The 23,636-nt window shown below is 41.3% G+C and overlaps 2 protein-coding genes across 5 annotated transcripts in view; one reads left to right on the plus strand and one right to left on the minus strand.

Moving 5' to 3' along the window:
- LOC135089593 (myosin-G heavy chain-like) overlaps nucleotides 1-9,511 on the plus strand; it is a 35,344-nt gene extending 25,833 nt beyond the window's left edge. For all 4 annotated transcript variants that reach the window (XM_063985374.1, XM_063985376.1, XM_063985375.1 and 1 more), the window contains 7 exons: nucleotides 2,336-2,872; nucleotides 3,702-4,393; nucleotides 5,698-5,809; nucleotides 6,580-6,752; nucleotides 6,920-7,029; nucleotides 7,420-7,522; nucleotides 8,408-9,511. In XM_063985374.1, the coding sequence (XP_063841444.1) occupies nucleotides 2,336-2,872; nucleotides 3,702-4,393; nucleotides 5,698-5,809; nucleotides 6,580-6,752; nucleotides 6,920-7,029; nucleotides 7,420-7,522; nucleotides 8,408-8,549 (1,869 nt within the window). In that variant the 3' untranslated portion in view covers nucleotides 8,550-9,511. The remainder of the gene's footprint in view (nucleotides 1-2,335; nucleotides 2,873-3,701; nucleotides 4,394-5,697; nucleotides 5,810-6,579; nucleotides 6,753-6,919; nucleotides 7,030-7,419; nucleotides 7,523-8,407) is intronic.
- Nucleotides 9,512-10,198: 687 nt separating this feature from the next.
- On the minus strand, nucleotides 10,199-20,353 carry LOC135089595 (ubiquitin-conjugating enzyme E2 S-like). Its single transcript, XM_063985380.1, has 5 exons — nucleotides 20,061-20,353; nucleotides 15,680-15,827; nucleotides 14,685-14,875; nucleotides 13,638-13,766; nucleotides 10,199-12,964 (listed from the first exon to the last, which is right to left on the minus strand). Exons 1-5 carry the CDS (start codon nucleotides 20,067-20,069, stop codon nucleotides 12,818-12,820), a joined length of 624 nt encoding a protein of 207 aa, XP_063841450.1. The 5' UTR covers nucleotides 20,070-20,353; the 3' UTR covers nucleotides 10,199-12,817.
- Between the last annotated feature and the right edge of the window lie 3,283 nt (nucleotides 20,354-23,636).

Raw genomic sequence — 23,636 nt, forward strand, 5'->3', positions numbered from 1 at the left:
AAATGATGATGAACTGCAGGAGGAAAGAGGTCAGAAAAAGAGGAGGAGGAGGAAAGAATACGAAAAGATTCACTTTTACAGATGTATCAGGAACGAAAGGAGGAGGAGGAGGAGGAGGAGGAGGAGGCAAGATGTGTGATGAGATATTGACAAAAGGAGAAAAAACAACAAAGGAAAACGGAGAGAAAACAACAGAAAAGATTGATGGAGGAGGAGGAAGAGGAAGAGGAGGAGGAGGAGGATGAGAAGGAGGAGGAGGATGGGAAGGGATGAGTGGAGGGAGCGAGAGTGGAAAAGATGGAAAGAGGAAGGGCACTGGGAATGGTGGAAGGGCGTGAAGGTCGAACGAGGGAAGGAGAGGAAATGATGGGATGATAGGAGTGGCTGGCAACGGAAGGAGGGATGGAGGGAAGGAAGGACATGAAGAGGAGGGAAAGAGGAAACGGAAGAAAGGAGGAAAGAGGACGTGTCTGGCTGACTGGTTTACGTGGCGTCTTGTGTACCTCTCTCTCTCTCTCTCTCTCTCTCTCTCTCTCTCTCTCTCTCTCTCTCTCTATCCAGCCAGAAACTCGAGTCATCATGAATTTGTAAACATTGGATTAGTCACTGGCACGGTCGATATTTCCTCCTGAAGGCAGACTTTATATTAATGAGGTGATGCCCGGCTTACGCACTCCACCCGTCGTCTCGCCTCATTGCTCTCTCTCTCTCTCTCTCTCTCTCTCTCTCTCTCTCTCTCTCTCTCTGTTGGTATTAGAGTTAAGCTGCGTGGATGGAAAGAATTCTTGATATTCGCTTCTTAAACTCTTAACTCTCTTTTTCTGTTGGTATTTTACGCTTTTGCTGTCTTTATTTCGTTTATTTTCTTTTCTTTCGTTGCTTTGGTGTTTTGGAGTAAGTTAGTAATGTGAATGGTTTATTTTTATTATTACGACTTTTTTTCTTTACTTTTATTTCATCTCTCTCTCTCTCTCTCTCTCTCTCTCTCTCTCTCTCTCTCTCTCTCTCTCTCTCTCTCTCTCGCGTCGATCTCCAACACTTTTGTCCGTGCAAGTAAAGTGTGATTTCGGTTGTTGCCGTGCTTCTGACTTCAGCGAGCCTAGTGTAAAGAATTCATGCAGTTTGAAATCAGATTGGTGCTTTTCTGCTCAATGCCTCGCTCTTTTATTGCTTTCCCTTTGATCTGAGTCCCCATTAATTTCAACTCACAGTTATAACACCCTCCATCTCCTCCTCTACGTCCTCCTTGCACGCCCACGCCCGATCTTACTTCATCCACCCTGTCTCTGCCGCCTTAAGTCCTCCATCTGAACTGTCGCCTCGCCTCTAGGACTTCTCTTCCACTTCCTTCTTTCTCTGTCCAGCTCTGACACTTTTCAAATCCCTTCCTATCCACCTTCTCTTTCCTTCATCGGCCTTGTTTCTCTCTCTCTCTCTCTCTCTCTCTCTCTCTCTCTCTCTCTCTCTCTCTCTCTCTCTCTCTCTCTCTCTCTCTCTCTCTCTCTCTCTCTTCATTCGTCAATATTTCCTCACACACCTTTCCTCCTCCTCCTCCTTCCCTTTCACCTCCTCTTCCTCTTTCTTTTTCACCCTCTTCCCTTTCCGATTTCCTTCTTTCCTGCTCCATCCTTGATATAATTTTTCCTTTGTTTCCTTTCCCCTTCTTTTTATTTCTATTTAAATCTTCCCAGGCACTTTCCCTTCTCCTTTTCTAAGTCTTCCTCCTTCTTTAATTTCTGATTCTCTCTCTCTCTCTCTCTCTCTCTCTCTCTCTCTCTCTCTCTCTCTCTCTCTCGCCGACATCTCCCCAGACACCTTTCCTACCCTTTCTTTCTCTCCCGTTGCCTCACTGTCAGTCATTTCTATTCTCAACCTTCACTTCGTCTCTCCCTCCCTCCCTCCTCTCCCTGTCCCACCTACTCTATATCTGCCATGACCATCACTCACTCTTCCTTTCCTTATGCCATAGTCTCCCGTGCACGCCCCCTTCCATCCTTCGCGTGCCCGTCCGTCACAGCCAGGCAGCCTCCGTCGCCCCTCCGCTCTCCCCAGCCAGCCAGCACGCAAAGCCACATTCCCACGCAATATCTCTGCTCAATACATCACATTCCGACATAAAAAAGTGATGTTTAGCATGTTACTCGTGCTGCCATTCGTGACGGACTGCGCTGTGGAAGGGATGCGGTGTTGGGTTAGGAGTTACTGTGGAGGGTATTCACGCATATGCTCTCTCTCTCTCTCTCTCTCTCTCTCTCTCTCTCTCTCTCTCTCTCTCTCTCTCTCTCTCTCTCTGCAAGGTCACACCGGTAACCTGAAGCGTTCTTGTGCTTTACAGAGCGACGGTGATTCTCCAACGGTGGAGGAAGAGCATAATAACAACAATAACAATAACAACAATAACAACAACCTCAACAACAATGTCACCGCGGAGGACGCCATGAACGCCAACGAGACACTGGACCATGAGGTGGAGGGCGGCACGCAGCCGACCCGCAGCACCAGTGGCGAGGGCAATGTGGACCTCGGAGTGAAGGAGAGGAAGGACTGTACCCTCGTGTCCCCTGAGAGCGGCGTGGACTCCCCATGTGACATGGACATGACGGAGGAGATCAAGATCCAGGAAGTGGCGAGCAAGAGGTCCATCGCCGAGGTGCTGTCCCAGGTGGTCAAGATGGAGCGCTCTTCCTCCTCCTCGGCCTCGGAGCCCACCAGGACCCCAGAGGCCCCGGACATCGTGGCCTCCACCACCAAGGGACGGCCCAAGGTGGCGGCAGCAGCCAGGCGCAGGAGCGGCGATAGTCACCGCAGCTCTGATGTGGCCACGCTGGCTATCCTGTGCCAACACTACGCCCAGTTGGTGCAGGCACTCAAGGTGAGCGCCGGCTGTGACGCCCTCATCAAGGTTAATTACCTGTCACACACACTCGCTCGCAAGCACGCACGCTCACACACACACACACACACACACACACACACACACACACACACAGACACACGGGCCATGGACAACATCTGTGCACATTCACTTGCATAACTCACGCTAATTTTGTGTACAATTTTTTTTATTGCTTAAAGTAATGGTGGTGCCTCGCTGGGGGATGGCGACACCACCATCACTTTAAGCACCGGCACTCCATCAGGCCTCGCTGGGCACGCCGGTGGCCTACCAACACACTCCTTCAAGCTTCACTATCGATCCACCAGGGCGCCCCTTAATACGCTGCTTCGAGGCACTGCATAATTCAGCCGCCGGATAGGCCAGCCCGGACAGCCAATTCAGCCCAGAGTGGGGTAGCGCTCCATGGGTTTTCACGACTTGCATTGCATATCACACTGAAGAATGTGTCGGCGCCCAGGCCACTAGCAGTCACCAAGAACACGATTCAGCTTCTCGATTTCATTTATTAAGTCAGCAGCCGATTTTCACGCTATCAGTGCAGTGCAGGAGAGGCACACACTGTGGGCACTGATGTGCATGTTATGTGAAACCAACTGCATATTTATGATGGTGTGGCTGTTTAACTTTTATTCCCTCGTCAGTGCGTCACACACTCTTCCTGCCAAAATTGGAATGTGTTGAATGTGTTGCATTGTGTGCACTGACAAGTGGAGAGGCGCCTGTCAGCTGGAGCGTCATGCCTGCTGCGGGCTCAAGGACTTATACAAACACAACACTTGACAAACTTTTTTTCTGTCCTCAGGAGGAGAATTACCTGCTGTCCTGCGCCCAGAGTCCCCTGCTGGCCACGCCCAAGAATGGTGTGCGGGGCCTCGCGGGGGACGCAGGGGGCAGAACCCATCTGTCTGGGGGACCAGCAGGCAGAGGCAGGAGTCCCAAAGCGGTCTTCACGTGGGATTCTGACATGACGCAGGAGCCAGGCCGCGGGGACGAGAAGGATCGCGCGAGGAGTCTCCCCTATCAACACTCCCGCGCCAAGTCAGATTCCGCGGCCGGTGGTTCCCTCAACAGCCAGCCGCGACTCAAGCTGCACAGAAGTTGTTCCAACTCCCGGGACTACATCAACAATAACAAGACACCAAGGCAGAGTCCCACTAGAGCACAGGACGACGAGTACATCAAGTCCAGCGGGGACCTCCCACTCAAAGAGAGGCGCCACTGGGCACTCAAGCCGCTGCGATCCTCAGCCTCCAAGCACAGGAAGGAACCCAAGTCACACCGCAAGAGCTCTTTTTCCTTCTTCAGGGACGCAGAAAACAACGAGAATCTAAACACAGAGAGCGGCAGCGAGTCCCCAAAGGTGGCCCGCACGCCGGCCGCCGCCCCGCTGCCAAGCCCCACTGTGGGGGTTCTCTCCACCAAGATCAGTGAGATGGAACTCAAGATTGAGGAGATACTGACACTGGAGCCTGTAGACCTTATGCTGCGGGAGAAGTGAGTCTCTGCTGCTGCCTCTTCCTCTCTCTCACTTTTGCCTCCTCTTTGAAGTCAAGTGCACACAGGTAAAACACACACACACACACACACACACACACACACACACACACACACATTAAGTAAATGAACAAACGTATGAATGGATTAATTTAGCAATTAAAACTAAAAACAAAAGGCTGTATTAAAATTAACAAACAAATATGAACTCGTGCGTAATAATTGGTAAATTAGTTAATGTTTACCTAGATATTCATGTTGTGTGTTTGTGTGTGTGTATTATGATGTATTGATCACTCCTACAACACATACGTACAATATTCATTCACATTCATCGGAGTGTTCAATCACTTTTAGGCAGTGGCAATGAAATGATATTCATTTCCCTCAAGCTTCTATAACTTTTGGCCAGTCAAGTAGTCACGGTCGCAGTCACGGTCAGGAATCGATTAACATGCTACAAGTCCCTTCCTCTTATTTAGTTTTTCCTTTAATCCTAAGCCCTCTGATATCCCAACAATGTACGTACTGTCGGGTTTTATAAGGAGAGTATCAGCAGATCAGAGGACATAGGCCCACATTCTGAAACACTTTTATCCGCACCGTCAATATTGTCAAAATGCTCTACTTGAAGTGACACGGATTTTTAAGGTGTTTTCAAAGTTGTAGTGACATATTGACAAGAATTCTACATTATTAACAGGAGAAACACTCTTGAGAACACGGTTAATTATCTTTTGAGCCTTTGAAAACAGTCGTGGTGAGAGAGCAAAGCGTTTCTGACTACGGGCCTTAAAGGAACATGGGAAAACACAAAGTAGTGGAAATGAGAGCACCGTTTTTTTTTTTTTTTTTTTATTATGTAAGAGTGACACTGGCCTTGGGCAACAAAAGTTATAGAAAAAAGGTCTACTGCAGGTGCCAGTGCCTGTAGGGTTATTCAACTCGCCACCAAGTACCCATCAACATCGCCACGTCCTTCGCAGGCCAAGATTAATCAACAACCACCTAATTTTCCCCAACAAGTCGAGTACATGACGAGATAGCAGGTGCTAAGCTATTGTATTCATATCCTCCCTGGTCGCTGCTACATTCACGCTATAATTGTCTTTCAGGAGCGTCAGTAACGACCTTCTCTTCCTCTCTTGATAAAAGCATTCAAGTTGCCTCGTGGTGTGAATTCATACAGGCAGCACGTATCATTTCATTCCGAATAATTGTCAGTAATGTGTGTGTGTGTGTGTGTGTGTTTACTGTCAACGCCACGCCATCACTGACGACCTGCTCTCCCCTCCCTCCCCCAGCAGTCTTGACGGCTCACCAGCTCGGCGGTCCGTGGGCAGTGGCGACACACTCCGAAGGTCTCAGAGAGGCAACTTCTACCGCCACTCCGTCAGGGATAACCGCAGGGACCAGGTGAGAGCAGCTTGGGGGCGGTGAGTGGCTGGGGACACATGGAACACTCTTTAATCTTCTCCTTTGGCATTTTTTGTACATTTCTTCATCTCTCCTCCCTGCTTTTCTTGACCAGCCTCCTAAAATGCGATATTCTTCCATTATTTATTTATTTTTTTTGCGCACTCCATTTCATTACTATTATCGCCGTCATTTCCACCATGTCCCCACGATTGCACTGCATTTCCTTGGATGCTGCGTTCCCAACCTTGGCCTTGATGCAGTCTGGCCGGGATCAAATATTACTTGACCATCACCGGCAAAATTTAATCTCTTCTCTCCGTTTATTATATATATATATATATATATATATATATATATATATATATATATATATATATATATATATATATATATATATATATATATATATATTTTTTTTTTTTTTTTTTTTTTTTTTTTTTTTTTTTTTTTTTTTTCCACTGCCCTTGTGGTCCTAATGTCCACGAACACTTTCGCATACATTTGTTCTGTTTTATTTTGTGAACTTGACAGTGGCCTTTAATTAGATGTAGTCTACACCTTTCCTGCCACATGCCCTTTCAGAAACTGTGCTCCAAGGTAATTAACGAGACTTAGAGCCTTAGCGTGAAACGGGGCGGGTGAATGAGCTGATAAGACAATGACGCTGCATGAATCACTGCTGGAGTGCACCACGCAGTATTTTCAAACACTGCAATTATAGTTCGGGAGTACTAGTGGTGGTGACTTATGGCTGTTCTTGGTTTCAGCATCGCCAAGACACCTGCGACTCTGAGGAGGCGTGCGAGGAGGCGTGGCGGCGAGGCTGTAGCGCCGGGATGTCTGCGGGTGGTGGCGGCGGGTGCGTGTACCAGGTCCTCTCCCAGGCCGCCCACGTGGAGGTGGACAAATTACGGCAGCTCGTGCACCTGCTTAACACCAGGTAGGAAGGGCTTTTTGCAATTCATTTCAAGAATATTGAATGGCTTGTTTCATATCGCTTGTCTCCCTTAGCCATCACAGTCCGTGTGTGGAATACATTTGTTCTTATGATGATGCCTGCCATTACATGAGTATGACACTTGAAGCTGGGTCCTTCCAAATGTGCAGGCTAACAGAGTTGAGTGGAAGAGTGTTGGAGGTGGAGGCGCGGCTGAGGGAGGAGCGGCAGAGGACGGCCAGCATGGAGAGGTGTCTGGAGCGGCAGGGGCTTGAGACAGGTGGGTGGTCTGGTTTCTAATATCCCAGACTTAATGTTTTCTTCAACTCACAGATGACACAACTTTCACTTATCCCAAAAATCTAAGCTCGCCATCAGAAACAATAAATTTCATGCACCTCATGAGTCCTAATGCAAAACTGTAAATTGATAACCAACCACCACTTTTACATAGTGAGACCCTTAAATGTTGAAATAATCCTTTGGAAATTAGGCTTCTGAAATTCATCAAAGTGCCTGAGGTTTATGGACCACGGCAACACTTGACTGTAACAGTACTAAACTTCTCCCATCATCATGAAGTGCAGTGGGAGTGGAAAGGTCAACAAGGCCTAATATAAACATGTATCTCATTCACAACTAATCTTTGCTTTTCTTGGTGGCACTACAGGGTGCAGGGGCAGCAGAAGGGGCATTGATAGCAGCGGCAGGAGACAAGCACCGTCCTTCATGGCCTGGACGGATGCCACGTCAGAAAACCTCCTCAGGAACAAGTGGGTGTTTGGTGGCCTTGTTTTGAGGGAGTCACATGCTCTGCTTGCCCACACCACTGAATGCATCCGGGCATTTTCTTTTCTGCATTAATTTTGTACACTTTAATGTGTTTCCTTGGCATTGTTTTTATCTTATTACCAAGATGGGGGCATGAAGTGAAGGCCTCTGAGACATAATCACCATACTTGATCTCATCAGATATAGTTACCATTATATTATTTTTTATCTGATGCATCTCACTAAGCTGTGCACTCATGTATATACACCATATCTGCCAATTCCTTTCCTCTCAAGGCCATTCTTTAGACCTCTTCCCATGGCTTCCTTGCCCAGTGACGTTCTATCTTCCTGTTAATATCAAGGACACATGACCAGCCTTTCTCATAAAATTTTTCCACAAGGACAAACAAATGCAATCTATTTGTTCTTATTACTCACTGATGCCCTCTGTCCTAAATCAGTATCTCATTTTATCATTCTCTCTTGGTATTATCTTTCCATGATAGTCCAGCCTTCTGCAGTGCCCAGAGGGGCAAGTTTCATCATAGAAATGGAGAAAAAAATGCTTCTTACATACTATATTGTACTGTCAACTTCCTCATGTAGGGAAAACCAGCTCATTGTTTGAAGATGGGTTAACTCACTACTATTCTTCCACTCACTCTCAACTCTCCAACTTGTTACATTCACTTTTTCAGTTACTTTTAGTTGCTTTTCATTATTCATGGATTAATTTCAAAATCTTTGTAAATACATGTCTCAGGATTATATACTACATGAGCATTCCTGACCATGCATTCACTCTTCAATAAAAGCTATAGTACCATTCACAATGTGATTTAAGTGTATATTCACTGAAAATGTACGTTATCCTTCCCCAACAGAGTGGACATGGCTCGAGAGGAGATTGAGCTTCTGAGGCAACATATTGACCTCCTCCTACGCATGCGTCAAGAGGACCTCAAGGTGTATGAGTCAACGGTGGACAAGTTCAGGCACACCATAGCTTCAGGTAGCCAGTGGTAGGCTGGCCTCCATCTTCATGCCCTACTGAAGTTTCCTGACTGTCATATTTAATCATGACTGAATTGCTTCTACTACTGATATGACCTAGTTTTGGAGTCAATGCAGGTGGAAGCAGGATGACAGCATGCAACACCCAGACACATTCATACTGTTCCTCCATGATAAGCAGGAAGGTGACAATATCACTGAGTGGCTCCTCACTGGTCAGTACAATCTGAACACCTTTAGAGGACCACCTCTGCCCCCCATGTCCCTCCTGTATTACCCACAGAGGTGGCATGCACTGCTGTGAAGTACAGCATCAACAAAACAAATGGACCACCTACAGTTGACCTGAACAGTGGTGAACCAATGGCCAGCTGACCCATATCATGATGACCCAACACTTTCCAACTAGCGACACACAATCATGAGTTGCCTCACTCCTAGTGCCTGAGTTGATCCAGAATATTACTAACCTTCCTCCAAACTGACCTGCTCACAGGCCAGATGGGAATGGCAGCTCCTTATAACTCAGCTCACAGGATCTGATTGGGAATTCTAGAAAAGAAAATGGGTATGATCCATTATAACTATTTTCTACAACTTTGTACTTAGTGTGTGTAAGAGTGGATGAATGTTTGTACATATCTTCTCCTCAGGGAAAGTATAGTGGAGGAGTTGTGCTGTTAAGTAATTATAATATTTTTTTTCAAAGTTTATGTTGCTTAGAGATCCCAGTACAGCAATGAAAACTTGCTTCCTCACTTTGTACTCGTTTCCGCTAAACAGTTTGTACTCCCTCATCTGCAGGTTCTTGTGTTTGGTACTGTGTTGTCTTGAGCATATTACAACCTCATGTAGAATACAAAGACCAAATTTATACAAAAACCTGGAAATCTTTAGTAAAATTTGTACAGAATGATGCTTATTTAGGAACACAAAACCAATTTCAATCAAAGATAATAAAAAGAAATTTAATACAAGAATTTCATTACCAGTGTGCCTCTTCCAACGTGTCCTACACTCAGAAGCCACTCACTCACCTCATTACCCTGTACATATCACAAAGAATTCCCATCAAGTACCATAATTACACTTTACAAAGCCAATTACTTAGCTTAAACACTCGATCAATGCAATCTCCTCCATTTCTTAAGTTATCATGTTCTTTCAACTTTGTATTCATTCAGGAAGTATTCTTGCAAATAGTTTCCCTGCTTTGCTAAACCAGTCTATTACATCATTTTTAGCATTACTAAACATGGTTCAAAATTATTTTTGGTACTTCACCTTGTATTGGCAATTTCATGAGTTCTTTCCTATCTTTGAAGTTAGTGTGATTGCATACATGTCTGATGACCTTTCACATTTCATTATAGGAACAAACAGATCACAAATGAGATTCTACAATATATCCCTAACAGATTTCACTCTTCTCTTACTGCCTTAGTTATATATCAAGCTTTCCAATAGCCACACAAGCTTTCAAAACACCCATCCTATCTATTCTTAATATACTTAAATCCCATCTATGTAACAGCACTCAAGACCACTTCTTACATCTTTCCAAAGGCATAACTTGTATGTTTATAATATATTGAATGTTGCCTTCCTCAACATAATAATGTTTTACAATTTCACATTAGGTAAGTGAACAAGAGAGTATATAGATATAAATATATTTATTAATTACTAATTTATTTGACAGTAAAAGATTAGGACTACAGATGGCTTGTAAACTTAGAAAAATAAAATGGCCAATAATTCTAGTAGAAATCCTATGAACGTCAGTGTGACAGACTGGAAAACATGGTTCTTGGATTACACAAAGCTGGACTACAGACAAGGCTCTGGGGGAGTTAGCTTCCCCAGGGGCTGAGCCTGAAATAACCCTGGTAGTGACAGAGGTTATGTTCTTTAAGGCATCACACCTATAGTAGAACAAGGACTCTCAAACAGGCAAATGACAATCTCCTTGGTAATTTGTCAGGTAGTGTCACTGGAGGCAACTGTTCAAGTGTTAATAAAAGGCTGACACAAATGTGAAACTGAAAATAATTCTGCTTTAGCAATGCTCGAGTAAGACGTTCCCATTACCAAATAGCAATCTGTCTTTTTATATACGTAAAATATATATACTATATATATTATCTGGGATTCAGTATAGAAAACTAAACAATGAAATATCTTCTAACAACAAAATTGCAGATACGTTCTTGGATCAGTGAATGAGAGGGCAGAAGGCCTAGTAGGTATATGAATCCTTCCATAAATACTATTTATTACTATTCTCACTTTTCTTTGCCACAGATACAATATTACTAAATCATGAGTGGCAGTAACAAGTGACTTAGAGTGCAGTGAGCCTTATCTATAAAATCTACCACACTAGACAAGCAAGCATAAAGGAAAATGTTTACATGTTGATGGCAACCCACACCAGTACCCCAGCAGTGTTTGGCTTACTCTTGTGTTAGCAGTAACTTGGCAGTGCTGGGAGGTGTGCAGATTCCAAAGGTGGTGAAATAGTGAAGGGAATATTCTCCTTTTATTATCAATGTGAAGAATTTGGAGGGTCTTCAAAATCTACTCAATTAATGCTTCCAACAATATTGATGCTTTCATGACACCTTACATAAACTGAAAAGTCCCTATCTGCAGTGATATTAATATCAGTGTACCTCATATTTATCATAAGCAGGAAATTGTGAGCTTGAAAGAACAATGCAATACACTAAGCTCCAAAGTTTTTATAAGATGCATTATAGTGTATGCTTCATGTATTAAGACTCGTGCAACAAAAATTTCTTGTGCTAATGTAATATTCTTGTATTAATGTGGAAATTAAGTCGCAAATACAAGCCACCTCCTCCTGTGGTGTATAATGCACGTGTTCATGTACCAATGACTACAGACACAAGCACAAAGCAGTAGTGTGGTCCCTTTAAAGTTTATAATTTATTTATTACTATTTTTCCAGAAGAGATTAACACTAAAAGTAAATCTATACCCATTAGGCCCAACTTGAGCTTCATGGACACAATCATTACTCCCTAGCTGCCCACCAGGCATGCCTACAATAACGCTTCCTTCATGACCAATGGGGAAAATACTGAACACAAACTTTCATAATTTCCAGTGTCAAGATTTATCCACTAATCATTAAAGCTATTAGCATGGCAATACTAGAGGATTACTTCTTAAAAAATAATAATAAATTATTACAACAATCCTGAGCAGATATCAAATTTAAGTGTTTGGTTAGGTTTGCCTCAATACTTACTGTAAGCAGATGGGGAAAGGTGTAATACCTGTGGTAAGAATCTTGTGTGTTCTTTACATCAAAGTATTTGCCATGTTTATGAAATCATTACCTAGTTTTAATGTACAATACTTGGTCATTTTTACAAGTTTTATACATTCAAAAGGCCTGACTGGATTAGGACACTTTAATTATTGACATTTTTCATCAATAAACTATAGAATACATGTATTCTGAAGTTTTAAAGGCAGAGTATGTTTATTATGACAAAATATTATCTGACAAAGGCAGAAAAGTATTTTAAGGTTATTGCAGTCTTGTACCAAACATTATAAGCAAAACTTGAAAGCATAAACTTAAAATGTTACTTTACTGAAAAGATCTAACTTCTCTCTTCAAATAATAAAATACTAATACATAATTCCAGTATTGCATCAGCCGTGCCACAAAATATATTCTGACAGTGCATTCTGACTCAGGAACCGAAGGTTGGACACGAATCCTCACTTAAAATCTTACCCTATAGAAAGACTGGCTTTATAGTTAGTACTGTTCACATGACATCAATCTGAATATCAGATATATAGATGTACTAATACATGCTACTAGTCAATTTTAGTTTGTCTAGTGTACTTTCGTTTCACAGGTATAAAATTATCAAATATCTTAAAAAGCAATTTCATTGCTTATATCCATCCATGACATGACCCTAAAACCTCCAGATGCTTTAATTACAAGGCAGGAAAACATCCATACTAAAATAACTCCTCCATATTACAAAATCACTTTGGGAAACGCCCATGACTGTAAAAAATAAGACTATTGAAGAGCAAGGTCTGGAGTTCACTATGGAAAGGAGAGAGTCAATTTTGGGCCGATCACTTATACATACAAGCCATAAAACATCTGAGAATCAAAACAACAGCCTGAGAGAGAGAAAGAGAGAGGAAAGGAGATATCATTGAACGATACCCACACAAATTTTGCACTTCAAGGTGGCACAGAAAGCACTCACTAACACCACTCATAATCTTTTTAGTGTCCTCTTTTTATCTTTCAATAGCTTTTTCCGATCAGCTGATATTTTCTTATCAGAAGCATGCTTCTTTGCCAAGGGTCCATCCTGGTTTGATCCTTCACCACTGGTCTCACCTTTGGCCACTTTAGGACCCTGCAAATAAGGGCATTCAAGTCAGTCACCTTAACCATTAGACAATGACCTTGTCTATTAGAATGAAACCAAAGCTCCTTCACGGAACAAAATGATCAGGTTAGCTATCGACCTTGCCCATTAGAAGACTTACAAAGCTGTAGCATACAAAAAGTTTGAAGATGTACCATAAAGCAGAAAGGTCAGGCCAATTATTAACCTTACCCATTAATCCAACACAGGTTCAGCTAGAATAACAACTTCTGAGCTGGTCACAAGGTGATCGTTCTGTCATTTGAAGGTTTGAAAATTATTCAATCCTTTGTCCTATGTAATAAGGTTAGATGTGAATAATTGCTGTGAGCAACAATAGTGTCTATAAGAGTATCATGTAACAAGATCATTGCATGCATCAACACATCAGTTCAGTATTTGTTATGATAAAACAGAGCAATACCAAGAGCATTCAACCACATACCACAATTCCACGGCCATCAATAAGCCTTCTAACACACACTCCACCATCATAAGTCTTTTCTTTTTAGTATTCTATACCCACTTGAGATGAAAGGAAAGCATGTTACAGCACATGAAAGAGTAAAGAGAACAAGATGATAAAGACATACAAGAAAAAGAATGGAGGGAATATTAAATGAAAGAAAGGGAAAGTGAGTTAATAATAGCAACAACTCACCTGTGCATGAATTTCAGTGATCATCTTTGCTCTGGCGGCATAATCATCGTAGGCCTCCAGCAGCAGCTTCCCTGCCTCCTCATTCAAGGCCGACTCAGCATTGGGCACTATTAGCAAACATTTTATAACCTGAAACAAGAACAAGTAAAAAATTGGTTCAGTATAAACATTCACATCAAATGAGGAGCAAGAAGTAATAACCACAAAACATTACAAAAAACATGGATATTAAATGGAAAGCCCCTAAGTAATATGTATCAGATTATTGTTAACAATATGAAATGAAAGAAAATTACAACAGCTTTCTATGGACAATAATCTTTCTGTTAATCAAACCGAGATCTTCCTTCACATGCAGCAGCTGCACGTTAATGGCCTTGTCTTACTGCAGGGATAAAAGTACTGAGAAGAGGGTCCCTAACCCCTCAGATAATAACATAAATGCCTCCACATCACATACATACACAATATAAACAAATAAATACAGCTTATTTAGTTTTAATCTTCATCTGCTTGAAAAAAAATAAATGAATCTTTCCTCATTCACCTCACATGTCTGAACTTTAGTGTTTATTAAAATATACCCTATGCTTATCCCTTCACATCACCATCAGATCACCTCAGCACATCAGTCGTTTTCAAACAATCAATTCCTCAACATCCATATTTGCATTGCATATCTGATGTCATGCCTCAAATAAGACAAAAATCCTTTTTTTGTATCCATCTCAGATACAGATGCTGCATCTCTTGGGTTTGGCATTTTCAAGTTAAGAATTAATAGGCAAGAAGACTTGTCTTTATATCAGGAATTTCAAGTCAGAAAAAAATATATGAAAAATATATGAAGTCTCTCTCTCCTTGTGTGTGTGTGTGTGTGAATTTTCTATTATGAAAACACATGATAATACATAAGCTTCAAAGCTTGATCACAGGTGAATGTGTTCAAGAAAAGGACATACATACACATAAACATTGAATATTTAGGTATCTGAATTGTGTAAAAATTTAATTTAGTTAAGCACAAATATGTTCTCAGTGACTTACCAAGAGGACGTGCCTAATTCCGAGGTCAGCCTTCCAATCCTTCTTGAGAGTGTTGACACAGATCTCCCCATTTGAAGCAACATTGGGATGAAAGATTTTGGTGAGGAAGTATCCCTTCGGGGGAGCGCTGGGGAAGTCCTTGCCAAGTGCTAACTTGACACGGAACATTCCTCCTGCGTATGGGGTGCCCGCTGAGGGAAAGGGAAGGTAATTATTAATAATTTATTTTTTTATTTTCCTTTTTTTTTTTTATTTCATTTTGATTTATTTTTAATCCAAGTGGAGAATGTTCTACACACTTAAGTATTTTAAAGTATTATTTAGCCATGGTGTCACATTCAAGTGTGGCCTGGCAAGATAGAATGGCTGGGCCAGGTGGGCAACCATAGCAGAGATACACCATATCCACACACTCTACAACACTTTAAGTAATACAATACAGTCTGAACATATTCACTATCAGTCTCAGAGGGGAATTGCGTGTGACTCACTAGCTACCAGCTGATTTGCTACTAGCCTCTCTCTTTCCCCCTCCACCCCCAGGCAGACAATGCATAGTGCTTTGCAGCCTATTATTTTATTTGTCATTTACTATATCCATACCATCATTGTGTAATATTTATCAGTAAATCACATATACGTTGCTATCACTGTGAACCTCTAAAACTTGTAAAAATCATGACTGAATAATTCACAGTTTCACCAACAAACATGCAGGTCTACCTATTCTGCCATGGTTACCCATCCAGCCCAGCTGTTTTATCTGTCATCCTGCCACACTTGAATTTCATACAATTAATAAACAACACCTCAAAATGCAAATGTGCATACAATATTTTCAACTTAGATTAACCTGTACTTTCACCTGTAGCAATATCTGCAGAAACTCGTGTTACACCCTGTATGTGTCAGAAACATGCATAAAGACATGGAGGCACGTGGATATTAATAACACTAGTGGTAGTGATGGTGGTAGGGGCACCAACAGCACTCACCAGGGCCTGTGATGGTGGCCTGGATGTCTGTGATGTCCTCGTCATTCATGTGTACCTTGATGCCCTCTGGCGGACCCTTCACCAGCTCTGTCACCTCCTTCAGCACCCCACGCAGAATTTGTGGCGACAAGTTCTCCACGTTGCTCGTCTGAAATGTAGGTATTCCTTAGGGTGATGCTGCAGTGTGTGAATACAATGGATGATGTTGCAGTGACTAAATACAATTAATAAATTAATCCTTTAAGGTGAGAATATGATGACTGCACATTGCATGCATCAATAAAGGAAATAAATGGCTGGCAACCTAATACATGCTTCTCATCAGATGTTAAGGGAATGCACATCTCTAACTGCTACAGATAAATTCATGTATGTATGACTAACCCAATATTCCTCCCCACAACACTAATTGGAACAAGACACTATTGGAGAAAAGTGGATTGAAAAAATAAATACAAGATATATAAGTGCATACATAAGGTATTAAACACACTGATTGCAAAGCAAAATATTATATGAAACTGGGCTTCCTCTACAGCCAAATGGCTTTGTATGCTCAGCTCACAACAGAATGGTACCATTTTTATTAATGGCCAAGTACTTGAATGGATTCTGTGTCATTCTGAAGCCCCTTTAAAGCTGGCAGAGAACACACAAACCCAAGTCAAGGCCTCATGACTCACAACCCAACAGAAGCTCATGTCTTGCAATTTTTACCTTCATGTTTTAGAGTTGTCATGTACTGAGGCATTTACTACAAAGAGACTTTATAATTTTATAGCCATGATAAACGAGAGAGAGAGAGAGAGAGAGAGAGAGAGAGAGAGAGAGAGAGAGAGAGAGAGAGAGAGAGAGAGAGAGAGAGAAAAAATTTTATGGTGTCTGTGTGCATAATATGAACCTGAAGCTATTAACAAGGAGATTCAAAACTGAAATGTCCTTGGGAAGTGCTGCAAAAAATTACTTATCCTGACTGCTTAGTTTTGGAATAGAAAAATCAGCACAAAGGTAATGTATAAAGCCTGCCAATGTAATGAAGTGCTTAGCCACATGCAGGCCAGAACAAATTAGTGTGGATAGTGTTGTACACTGTGTATAATGTGAAGTGACTGGGCAGACAAAGATGCAACAGTGCAATATTGATTTCATTTAGTATGTGTAATGGGAGCCAAACAATAGAGTCAAGTGTGAAAAGTATTGATATCAGATACAAGTCCCTGCAGTGCGTCAGTGAATTCTACTACTTGCAGTGTGACTGGCACAGCAAGTGACATAGAAGCTAGCTGTGTAACTGATGTTTAAGATGGCTACATGTTGATCCATCAACTCCAGTTTTGCTGTGTTAATAGATGATGATGATCAGAAGCAAAATAACAGCAACAGCAACAATTCACATGACATCAGGTAATGACAGTTCAAAAAAAATCTCAAGGCTAGTCATGAACTGACATTACAGATATATCAGTTTGAAACAAATCTGAGCCAGAAAACATGTGTTGCACAACCCACCATTTAAGTATTCCCTGACAGCTCAATGGGTACTGTACCTGAAAACCCAGGTATGGAAAACTAGTATAAAAGGAAAGTTCAAGTTGTGCCCAGGCCTGAGATAAAGCTCTTCACAATAAAATCATTTATCTATTATATTTTCCTAATCTTATTTCTGACCATTCATCTTCCAGAAACCTTTAAATATTTGTAAAATTTACTTATAAAATGGGAAGAGAAATGCTCCCTTTTGGGTCAGGTTAGGTAAGGGGTTTTGATAAATATCCCTGATCTAACCTCATAGGAAATACCTCTCCCCTACATTTTTTAATGGAAATGTTGCCTGTATCTAAAGATTTCTGAGAAAGTCTAGAAAAGTTATGAAAAATCAGGCTGGAAAAGAAGTAGTCTATCATTGGCTCATACAGCAATAATTATCACATGAACTAAATACAAAGACAAAATGGTAATTTCACCTGAATACAGAAATCAAGAATATAATATCAAATAGTGCCTCTCACCAGGTAGTTCAGTCACTTTTATCTGTTGACACCTATCTATAGTCTTATACCAGACTCTCTGAACTTACACCCCACCCCCAACCCTTGTGCAGCTCACCAAGTTTCACAGCTTTCATATGTATTCCTCCAATGCCTCCTAGATGGGATAGCCAAGGCAGATCCTCCATCTACTCCTATCCAAATAAATTTTGTTCAAGCTCTAACCCTCTACAAGCATCTCTTTACACTAAAAACTCCTTTGTCTTTTCTTTCAATCTTCCTAGCACCCTTCCATTTGATTTTTTTTCCTCACATAAGCAATATTTCCTTAATCTCCTTATTATTCATCCTTTAATGTGCTGTTCAAGATATACAAAAATACATAGCAGTTCCCTGTCCTCTTCTGGTAGTCCCTCAGGTTGTGTTGTCAAGTACGGCAGTTGCTACAGGTCATACATCAGCCTTGCAAGGTTCCTTATCATCACCCATTGTCACATCAACACCCAATCAAGTGAAATCCTTAACAAATCCACCATAACAGTTAACCGGCATGATAATATATTACATATGTAATACATATTTCCCTGCATCTACTGAAATACATAACCAAAAGATGTGATTTTCAAAAGCAAGGAACCTACATGGTGACTTACCACACCCCACCCAACGCCTGCCCAAGTGTAGGCTCCTGCTGTTCATGGCTCGGCTCTGATTAGTTCCTCAGTTTCAAAGGGATCTTGCCATTACATTATGATAATCATTGATATTTCTAGCCAATTTACAGAATAGAGGATCTCAAATCATGAGCCATTATTGGACTCATCAATGTCTTTCCTCCATCCATCTCTCAACATACGGTACGAGCAATTGAGCAGTTTTTGCTGCAGGTCTCAAGGGTCTGGAGACAGATGCCTCACATTTGTAAGCCAAGAAAAAGTAAACAAGTGGTCTGACCTACTAATAAATCCCATAATCATTCAAATTGCATAACAAAATCAAAAGTTCTCCCATTGCAAAGTTAAATTAAACAGGTAATCTGATGACAATCACAAATTAAGCATCACCCTCACTTAGCCAAGAGTTTGCAGATTTCTCCTTCAGATTTCTGCAAGCCTGCATTTCAAGACCCAGCACCTGCAACAAATACAACTGTCACACTGTCCAGTTTGGGCAGGTAGTGTGCTCATGAATCAATGAATGATGACATACAATGAAGACTGTGTGGGTGAATCACACATATACATAATTTATGATAAGTAATTCTGACAATAAATGAGTAATAGGGAGAACATTTTTAAATAGTGCCACCGTCTTACTTTAGCTACAAAATGCACAGGTAGACAAGTTAGTCTGTAATCCACACATTAGCATCCTAACATCCTAACCTAACTACAGACAACCTCCCAGCAAAAATACACAATAAATACACCTATAACTTTATCTTAACCTTCATTATTTTACTCAGTCACACATCAAGCTTACCAATCGCGAACAGAATATTTCACACCATACCTAATGTTTCTGTAATTAGTTAAGCAAAGTGTGGGCCAGCTGCCCCACTAAAGCTGATCACAGGAAGACAGGTGATAACTGACCTAACCTTTCCAACTGGCTCTCTATGATGCCAAATGGGGCAGAATCTGGGGCCTAGCTGACAACACTCGAAATAAAACCATAATCATTACATGCTCACCTGGAGAGAGAGAGAGAGAGAGAGAGAGAGAGAGAGAGAGAGAGAGAGAGAGAGAGAGAGAGAGAGAGAGAGAGAGAGAGAGAGAGAGAGAGAGAGAGAAAATCATTATTGCAATACACAGGTATCTCAGCACCTTAATACCACGAGGATGACAAATCATTGATACCAAAAGCGTAAAAATAACAATGATAAGACGTGTAGAGGAGATGGCATGGAAGATTATAGATTCCTTCCACTCAACCTATTGTCTTCGTGATCTGTCAAGAGGTTACCGTGATAGCAGTAGGTATGGAGGTAATGGTAGCAGTGCCTTCTTTACCATATCCTCATACCCAGCCTTATTTCAAACCATCAATGCCAGGGACAGGGGGAGGGGAGGAGCAAGGCTAATTACCCAGGGTCAGTCATTCCCAAACTGACCCTACTTCGATCAACCCCGCTATAACGCAACACACCCTACCTCACAACACAACACACCTGAAAATCCATATAATTAACCTGCAAAACACCACAACAGTAACAAGACCAAGAGGCGTACAGGTGTAATGAGTGAGTCTGAAGTGGTTTAAGGATAAGTATAAGGAGCGAGGCAAGGTAGGGGAAGAACACTCATTCAGAAACTCCCTTACACGGCCATACAGGTGAGTTCCTACAGGTAAGGACCCCTTAGTACCTCCTGCAGGTCCTTCTCTATACTCACCGAGGCCATGGTGACGGGTGCGGCCTCTCAGTGCAATATTATAGGTGGAAGTTGGTCACACAGGTCGCCAGGGAAGGCAAGGAGCTACAGCCTGACTTCTTGTTGTCTCCTCACGGACTGGCATCACATATTCGAAATCCGCCAATGGTAGCACAGGACGCCGCGCATGTGCTCAACCCACACTCACCCGCGCTCTTTGAATTGAAACCCCAGCTCACGTCTTCCCGGGTCCCCCTACGCTTATGTGCTGGGAATGTGGGTGTGTTGAGAGGGTGAATGTTGGGGTGCTGGTGTGTTGTATGGGTGCATGTTGTGGTAGTGTTGTTGTGGGGATGAGATGTAAGGGTTTGTCTGTTTGATTTCCTCTCTCGCCTGCTCTTTTCTTTTTTTTTTCTTCTCCTTTCCTGATCTTTTTATTCTTTTATTGTTGTTATTACTGATGTTGTTGTTGTTGTTGTTGTTGTTGTTGTTGTTGTTGTTGTTGTTGTTGTTGTTATTGTTGTTGTTATTGGTGGTGGTGGTGGTGGTCGTGGTGGTGGTGATGTTGCTGTTATAATAATAATAATAATAATAATAATAATAATAATAATAATAATAATAATAATGATAATTATTATTATTATTATTATTATTATTATTATTATTATTATTATTATTATTATTATTATTATTATTATCATTATTATTATTATTATTATTATTATTATTATTATTATTATTATTATTATTATTATTATTATTATTATTATCATCATCATCATCATCATGATCATGATCATCATGATCATTATTATTATTATTATTATTATTACTATTATTATTATCATCATCATCATTATCATCATCATCATCATCACCATCAATAATATCATAATCATTATCCTCTTCCTGTAATTTTCTCCCACTTCCTCTTCCTCCTTTTTTTTTTTTTTTCTTCTTCTTCTTCCTCTTCTATTTTATATCTCCATTTTTCTCTCTTTCCCGCCGTTATGAAGTGGGAAATATTGCAAAACAGATCAATATTGTAGTTGTATTGGTTAATGTAGAAAAGTGAATATTCTCTATATTTTCCTCAGGCTTCCTGTACTCCTTCCCCTCGTGTCGTTATAGTGCCATATACTTAATTTTGTGTGAACGGTTATATAACGTAGCGAGTGTATTGCAAGGGTGAGTGGGGAATCGTGTAAAGGTGGTTGGATAAGATGTTTTGAAATGTATCGTCTCCTTCACCTTTACTGTGTGACAATTAGCGAATATTGTGTATTGTAAGGTTATGTAGGCGTGTGAATATTGCAGACGAATTAATACTGTCATCTTTTCTAGCTATGGGTCGTGTTGAGACAGCAGATGTCATTCAACACTAAAAGTTTCATGCGCACAACCCACTTCAGAACAGAGACGTCTTCTTGTTGACAGAGTGTAATGGGATGCAACGCAATGCTCAGAACTATATAACTACACTCACTCTTTCCTTCATGCTGACAGGTTGTATTGATATAAGATGTATGCTGACCTCGAATCCCTTTACATATGCTTCATTCCTAATACTATAAATGGCGTAGATAAGAGACTGGTGACCTTCAGCGCCTCACAATCTTAACTCCTCCAACAGTTAACTAAACGCAGCCTTCGAGGAAACAATGAATCTCCCCACGACGTTTTCTTCGTTAAACATTCTTGGGCTGACTTGAACGTTTAAACCACAAAATTAAGAACACAACTATTGCTAAATGGTTTGTGGTAGTTTTGTATAATTCCTGACAATAATTCTTCCTTTCGTATGTCCACTTATTTAGGTGGGAAACCTTTTACTGTGTGTGTGTGTGAGGGGGGCGGGGGTTGGGTGGAGTATGTGGGTGGGTAGGACTGTGGCATCTCCATTCAACATATCTAAACGGAGTGGAGTCAACGGCTACTCGTCTCATCAGCTCCCGTCTGCAACTGTCTTCAGAGTCACACAGTCTGCGCTTCGCTATCTTCAACCGTTACTTTCATAGCTACTGAATTTTAAACTTATCAGCCGCATACTCCTACCACTCGAGAACACACACACACACACACACACACACACACACAGGTTTAATCGTGATGTGTAGGCCAGGAAGAGGAAACAGAACAAGTGGATAGAGACGTTCCGTGGATGAAAAAAAAAAAAAATATGGTACAAAAACATGCACTGATACAGCAAATGAAAGACGTGGCGTGAATAAATTACTCCTTCCAAAACAGAAACACTGAAATTTGAACATTATCATTTGAGGTAAGATGGTTTGGGGAAAGAACATCGGTGAATTGAAAGCTAGGCTGGAAATGAAAGTATGTAGATGAGGAGATAAAACAGCACGATTCCTGTAGTACAACTGCATAAACACAAACACACACACATACACACACGGGAAGACAGGACAGGGAGTGGAAGGTCTCTAGTTTACGGTCTATGTGATAAATAGAACATGAGCTTCAGCGAGACAGAACATCTCCCTAAATCATTTCATATTTTCCCTGCCGCTTACTTTTTCTTGTTCTCAAGGTAAAAATCAATTGACTCAATGATACTTGCGTCAACGAGCAGAATCTGGATTATTATTATTATTATTATTATTATTATTATTATTATTATTATTATTATTATTATTATTATTATTCCAGCTGAAAATTACCCGATCTTTCTTGTCTTATACGAGCAAAAATTCTTCTAAATGCCAATCTATGACTGCATTGTTGGTTACGCATCTGTCTTGTGGTCCTTTCTTACATGAAGTTTGTTTATAAGCTGCTACCTACATATACGTGTGTGTGTGTGTGTGTGTGTGTGTGTGTGTGTGTGTCGTTTCTCATGGGAGAGTATATTGTTGAGATAATGCACGAGCTTCCTATACTCTGCTCATTGTTCACGTGTGACAGTTGCCATGTATTTCTACTGCTGAGATACACACCAAGAGAAACCTGTGTCATGTGCTAAAATTGTATAACTTTCTAGTAAAATTTCTCTGTCTGTCTCTCTCTCTCTCTCTCTCTCTCTCTCTCTCTCTCTCTCTCTCTCTCTCTCTCTCTCTCTCTCTCTCTCTCTCTCTCTCTCTCTGTAAATAATGACATGCTGTAAAGTTGTATACCGATGGGCGTCTGTCTGCGTGATGCAGCGGTAAAGTCTTGCCTCTCGAATTGCCGCGAGATTCGGGTGTGTGCTGGTGTTAAGAATGTTGTTAAACTAAATAACTGGGCAATGAGGCAGCTGTTCAGGGCGTGGAAGACAACTCCAAATGCTGTGCGTTACGTTGACTTATGTCACCCGTAACTATTCGACCTTGGGACATTTAAACAAGGTAATATTTTTTACTCTCTCTTTTTAGTAAGAGATGGGAAGAATGATGGATCTATTCTCTTCCGTGAAGAGGAAGGTTATCGACGCCCAGACACAAAGCAACAAGAAAGTACGAGAGAATACGACAGAGTGCCAGATAGCTGAACTGACTGAAAAGTAAAGAGAATCCAGTCCATCGAGATGAACTGTGTACAAAATATCAGTCCTTAAGACTTGCCGTGAATGAATTCCACATAATAAAATTCACGTGGTTC

This window comes from Scylla paramamosain, chromosome 33 (genome assembly GCF_035594125.1).
Source record: "Scylla paramamosain isolate STU-SP2022 chromosome 33, ASM3559412v1, whole genome shotgun sequence".
In the NCBI taxonomy this organism is placed as follows: domain Eukaryota; kingdom Metazoa; phylum Arthropoda; class Malacostraca; order Decapoda; family Portunidae; genus Scylla; species Scylla paramamosain.